Source organism: Amphimedon queenslandica, unplaced genomic scaffold (assembly GCF_000090795.2).
Source record: "Amphimedon queenslandica unplaced genomic scaffold, v1.1 AMPQUscaffold_11133, whole genome shotgun sequence".
NCBI classification, from domain to species: domain Eukaryota; kingdom Metazoa; phylum Porifera; class Demospongiae; order Haplosclerida; family Niphatidae; genus Amphimedon; species Amphimedon queenslandica.
The window spans coordinates 1-6,503 of record NW_003548622.1 but is presented as its reverse complement, the minus strand read 5'-3'; the positions used below and the strand labels follow the sequence as shown (position 1 = coordinate 6,503).

The 6,503-nt window shown below is 39.7% G+C and overlaps 1 protein-coding gene across 1 annotated transcript; it reads left to right on the top strand.

Moving 5' to 3' along the window:
• The first annotated feature begins 1,338 nt into the window (after positions 1 to 1,338).
• On the top strand, positions 1,339 to 2,442 carry LOC105315277 (uncharacterized). The gene has a single exon (XM_011409861.1). It carries the CDS (start codon positions 1,339 to 1,341, stop codon positions 2,440 to 2,442), a length of 1,104 nt encoding a protein of 367 aa, XP_011408163.1.
• Positions 2,443 to 6,503: the final 4,061 nt, after the last annotated feature.

Sequence of the window (6,503 nt, the reverse complement as noted above, 5' to 3'; positions counted from 1 at the left end):
TGCACTTTTGGTCCATAAAAATATAATAATAGGTATCGGCATTAATTAGGAGGTATTTGACTAAAATTTAGAGGCACACATACATGCACAGTGTCATATAATTTTTATGTGAATAAACTCGACAAAAGGGTCGAAAAATGAATTGGTGGCCAGGTTGGCTTCCCACACTTCATATTGCCCAAAGTCTAATACAGTCAACAAGTCATCTTGTCCAAAGTCAAGTACAGCCAACAAATCAGCCCCATCTAACTTAAAAGCTACTTTTCACTGTCCTATCTGTGAAGATGTCATTAATGACAATACTCAGGACTCCATTTTTTGTAGTGGTCCATGTAACACCTGGATACATAGGGGTTGTGCTGGGTTAAATTCCAGTAATTTTATTTCTGCCAAAAACTCTGGTAACTTTCATTGCCCTTCATGTCGCATTAATTACCAGTCTGATGAGATATCTTCTCTTAAGAAAGCTCTTGCTGATCTTGAGAAACGATTCTCCTCTCAGACTTCAGCTCTTGAGTCTAGAATTATGTCACTAACTGAGGAGCTGTCCACACTTTCCCTCACACCTCCCTCCAATTCTGTACAGCACTGTCCTACATCCACCCACCACTCTCATTCTGATTTTAGTCATTCCCACACTGTCTCTGCCCACCCTCCTCCATCTAACCAGCCCCCCAATCAGTTCCGTCTGGTAGTTAGTGGTGTTGATGAGTGTGCCTGAGGTACCAATCAGTCCGAGCGTATCTCTTTAGACTTTGACAGTATCTCCTCCCTCTTTGACAAATTTCAATGTGGAGTCGCTCAGGCCGCCATTAGAGACTGTCGTCGTATTGGACACTTCTCACCCAATAGTTCTCGTCCCCTCCCCTATTGGTCACTCTAAATAGATCTAAAGATATGGTTGCTTTGTTGTCTAGGCGTGGCTCTACCCCTAGTCCTTTTGTCATCAAGCCGTTTCTATCCAAAGTAGAGAAAAACAACAAAAAACTGCTGCTTCAAGAACGTTGGAGGCTGATTCAGAATGGTACTCCTAAGCAAGACATTCGACTTGGAAAGTCGTCAATTTATATTAAGGGAGATCTCCATGCTACTGTCACTAACTCAGCTCTGTCTGTTGCTGACTCTTCAACTGTTAATATCAGTAGTTTCCCATCAAATGTGGATAACCCTGTAGATACTGGCTCTGGCTCCAATGCCCTTGCTCCCAACGATCCACCTTCTCCTATCCATAATGGCTCAGCTACCACTCCTGCTATCTCCACTTCTAATGGGGGTCAGGAGCCAGCCTGACTAGGTGTCTCTAGCTGTCTAATCAATGCCAGGAGTATCATGAATAAAATGTCTCTACTACAATCCTTTATAATAACCTCTGGTATTGAAATTCTTGCCTGTACTGAAACGTGGTTATCACCTTATGTCTTTAATGAGGAATTTCTTCCCCCTGGCTATTCAGTGTTTCGACATGATAGAGATGGTCGGGGTGGTGGTGTCCTTCTTGCTATTAGGAACCATATTCCTTGCTTTGAGTTGTCCTCTCCCAAAGACCTGGAGCTTGTTACTGTCAATATTGGGCTAGTACATCAAGTCACGTTGTGTGTCCTCTATCGTCCTCCTAATGCTTCTCATGATTACAATGTCTCCCTCAGTAATTATCTTAATTGTCTAGCTATGTCTCCCGGTCGCATTGTCATACTTGGAGACTTTAATGTCCCTGATATTGATTGGGACACCTTGTCTGGCGACTCACCCTTTTCTTTATATCTATGCGATTTTGTTTTTAATAATAATTTCACTCAGTTGGTACATTCCCTCACCCACATTAAAGGCGACATTCTAGACCTAGTTCTATCCTCAGATTGCTTTCTTATTAATTGCATTTCTATATCCAAATCTATGCCTCTGAGTTCTGATCATTATGCGGTGTTTTTCCGCCTATGCTGCTCCTCCCCTAGATACTCTAGGACTTCACTGAACCGCCCTGTTTATAACTATGCTAAAGCTGATTGGGAGGGCCTAGTTGACTACCTTCTTGAATTCGATTTCAGTCAATGTTTTAGTGATTCTGATATTGACACAGTTTGGTCTTGCTTCAAGGACATCCTGTTGTCATCAGTTGAAAGGTTTATCCCACGAGTTAAGAAGCGTTCCTTGTCCTATCATTCTGTTCCATGGCTCAGAGGAGATCTTCAGCACAACCTGAATCAGATCCGCACTCTAAGAAGACGCTACGCCAGAAACCCGACTGACCATATAAAGATGAAACTAGCTAATGAGGAAGCTGAATTTACTACTGCCTTTTGTGACGCTAAGTCTAAATACGAGGAAAGATTGGTGAAAGAGCATGGGCATGATCAAAGTAAAATTTATCGATATGTTCGCCATATTTCGAAATCTAGAGAGATACCCGAGAGTCTATCAATTTGGTCCAGAGAATGCTTCTGATGACAATATACATGTAAAGGCTAAACTTTTTAACGAGTACTTCTACTCAGTCTTCACCAGAAGCTCCTTTACTCTCCCTCCAATTGAGGACCGTCATACCCCATCTACCTGCATTGACTCAATTGTCTGCTCTGAGGAGGAAGTCTTCAATATTCTCTCCTCCCTAAATACATCTAAAGCTCCGGGTATTGACGGAATCAGTCCTATACTGCTTAAACGGTGTGCTATAGCTCTCACTCCCCCACTAACAGCTTTTTTCAATCTTTCTCTCTCTACTGGCTCTCTGCCCCTGGAATGGCGAACTCATCTAATGATCGTCACTCTGGCTTTAACTATCGTCCCATTGCACTTCTCCCTATCATCTCCAAGGTGCTAGAGAGGATTATATACAGCAGACTGATCACTCTGGTCGGCCCACATCTGTCCCCCAGTCAGTTTGGTTTTCTGCCCTCTAGATCAAGTGTTCAGCAGATGCTTACTATGCTTGATAGTATTTTCGAAGCCCTGGATAGGAAGAGTTGTGTAGATTGTATATACCTGGATTTTAAAAAGGCTTTTGATTCTGTGTCACACAACATGCTCCTATTAAAGCTATGGAACTCTGGTGTTGTTGGGGTACTCTGGGACTGGTTCCAGGCTTACCTAACCACAAGGTGTCAATGTGTTAATGTAAATGGCTCTTCTTCAACCTTTCTGAATGTCCTCAGTGGTGTCCCACAAGGGAGTGTACTTGGTCCCGTTATTTCTAATCTTTGTGAATGATTTATCAGATCTGACCATTCCATCAAAGCTTCTGCTCTTTGCTGATGATTCAAAGTGCTTTCAAATTATTAAATCATCTAGAGACTGCATTCTCCTTCAAGAGAGTCTAGATGGGGCATTTCAGTGGAGTATAAATAGTGATCTCTCCTTTAACACAGCTAAAACCAAGCATCTTCAGTTTTTCAGGAAATCCTCTGTCCAACCACCTTATTCATACTTGATAAATGGTTGTGACATCTCTACTCAAGACACCATAAGAGATCTGGGTTTTCATCTATCATGTGACCTATCATGGTCTACCCACCATACTATAATCATCTCTAAAGCCTACAAGGTTCTTGGTCTTCTAAAAAGGACCTTCAAGAGTAGTAACGTCCATGTTAAAAAGCAATTGTACCTCTCTCTGGTTCACTCTATACTATCGTATGGCTCCCAGCTATGGCGGCCTACTTCCATTAAGAATCTACTCCTCCTTGAAAGAGTTCAAAGACGTGCAACTAAATACATCTTATCTGATTACTCATCTGACTATAAGATACGCCTTACCTCACTGGGTATTCTCCCCCTAGCAATGTATTTCGAATATCTTGATGTTTCATTTGCACTTAAATCCATCCATGATAGCAACAATAGCAGTTACACTGGGTCATTTGATATTCTTTCCTATATTTCATTTACATCCACCAACTCTAGATTAGGAGACCATGTGAAACTCACTCACCATCTCTCTCACACCTCTCAAACATCCAATACATATTTTCATAGACTACCTAAGTTATGGAATAGTCTCCCTTCCTTCGACCTCTCCCTCTCTCCAGCCACCAACTGTATGAAGCTAAAGAACTTTCTGTGGAATCACTTTCTCAATTCGTTTGACAATGACCTTCCCTGCACTTATCACTTCAGTTGTATGTGTTGTAAATGCTCCTCCCTCTCTCACCCTCCTAATTTCTCTTACTTCTAATCTTTTATTCTAATTAATAACTCTTAATTTTCTATTCTCCCTTTCCCTTTCACTCTATTTCTTTTTATTTATTTATTTTTGGCTCTCTGACTGTATTATCATTGAGACCCTCAAGGTTACTATTTTCATCTATGTATTCATTTTGTACTGTTACTTACTCTGTCTTTCCCTTGTAAAGTTATTATTATTATTATTATTATTATTATTATTATGACAATATTAGCTATCATACCATGTCATGATCAGATTCCCTAGTTTGCCTCTCAAAGTTACTTTGCTTGTTCCCCATCTCTCCAGTACTTAGTTATGAGAGAATCAGTTGAAAGAGGAGAATTAAGAGAAAAAGGAAAGAAAATATAATCTGATTGTTCAGATACTAATTCTATATCATGAAATTACGAATAAGATTTGATCATTATGGAAATTGGATAAGTAGGGGATCGAGTTAGGCCTAATTCTATATTCTCATTTGAGAGACTAACATCTACACAATGTATATACCAGCATAATTGCCATTCCAGAACTAAAATGCATGATACAATCATACAAACAAGGGCAGGTCATGCATGCCCTGCTAAGCAGTTGGCATTCTAAATTTCTGATCAAGGAAGTTAACCATGCAACCACTATCATAGCTATAAATTCCACATGAACAATGAGCCACTGATACCCTAGGATACCTTTTTATCAAGGGCTATAAATTTTGCGGATTTTGCCATTTTTTTGAAGATTTGCGAAAATTACTTCTGCGAAATCAAACTGACAATTACGGTACAAGATGGCAGATGGCATAAATTCACAAAAATTAAATCCGCAAAATAGATTTTTAGGCAAATTTGTGAAATTTACAGCCCTTGAAAAAAGGCACCCTACGGTAACATACATTTCTTTAGTAATTGGAAAAAGATAATGCAAAATTTACAAATCTATTCCAGACAGCCGCCAATAATACTGTCCAGTGTTACTTTAAAGACTCATTAATTCGTAGGTTTAGGCTGTATCATAGATATTTTAGACTACGTAACCGGGATTGGAAACTGATCACGTGATCCCATTCAAATCAATGTAATTATTCAGGTACAGTCTCTGTGACAGTGAGAGGCGGACGAAAATCCTTGACATGGCTGTAAAGAATGGTCTCTAGTGAAGCCCCGCAAGCTATTTCTCCTGTACTTGGGCTCTTATAATGTACTCATATGTTTATATTTTCCTTTGATACAAAAATAAAATGTGTTAGCTGTGTTAAAACAGGTGTTTAAAACAAGTGCGCTCCCCGTGATAAGAGATAATGTCTTATTCTCCCTCCTGCAAACAAGCTTTAGCTACCCCAGTTTCATTTTATGATTAAAACTATGCACAAGGCCATGCTACATGAGAATAGACTGGTTAGTTCTGCCTGCCATATCACTGAGAGCAGAAATCCACCAAAATAACGCCATGAAAGCGGCCGATCTGTTGTACCTCTCCCGAGCAAACTAAGCATAGAAGATCTCTGGTATTTTCTTCATGAGAATAAGCTACATGTATTTAGAACCAGCTACATCACAGTTGAAAATTAATACAGCTCATCAAACATAACAATTCGTCTTGATTTTCACCATTTGATGCAATCTCATGCATTAATAATCACACAGTCTGTACATGTGACGTATCAGTTTCCAATCCCAGTTACGTAGTCTATAATATCTATGGCTGTATTTGGCAATAACCCCCGAAGTCATTTATAGCCATAGGTGGCTGCAGAATTTTGAATTTACCCAGGCTCATTAATTATTCATAACAATTGGGGGTGTGGTCAATTAATTCAATAACTGAACATTAATAATACTAGCCACTTGAAGCCAGTTACCACACAACAAGCGTAACAGGGTAAAAAGTATTCCTATAATTGATTTCACCACCTTGCAAGTACAACTTGGTCATTATTAAGACAAATAGAGGTTCTCTCTACCTTATAATGCTTCTAGAAAAGTTTTTAGACAGTATCTCTATGCTCTCTTGCTGTTAGAAAGCTCTGAACTTTGTCCCATGTGTAAGCCGCCATTTTGTTTGCCGTGACCACACCCACTCACGTAAAGGAGCGTGGGCGGGTGGTTGCTAAGGCTTGTTATTTCTCCAATACAACATGTATAGAAGAAATGTAAGTGTGGACATACAAATAATAGATATAGCGCGAAGGTGAATTCAATTATAGGACCACACTGGGGGGCTTCGCCCCCAGGTCATTAAAAATAACTGTAAAGATGAACTGATACTGTGTATAAACAGTTGTGGTTATAAAAAATGAATTATAGCATAAATACACATGTATTACACCCACAGGGATTGGAAACCG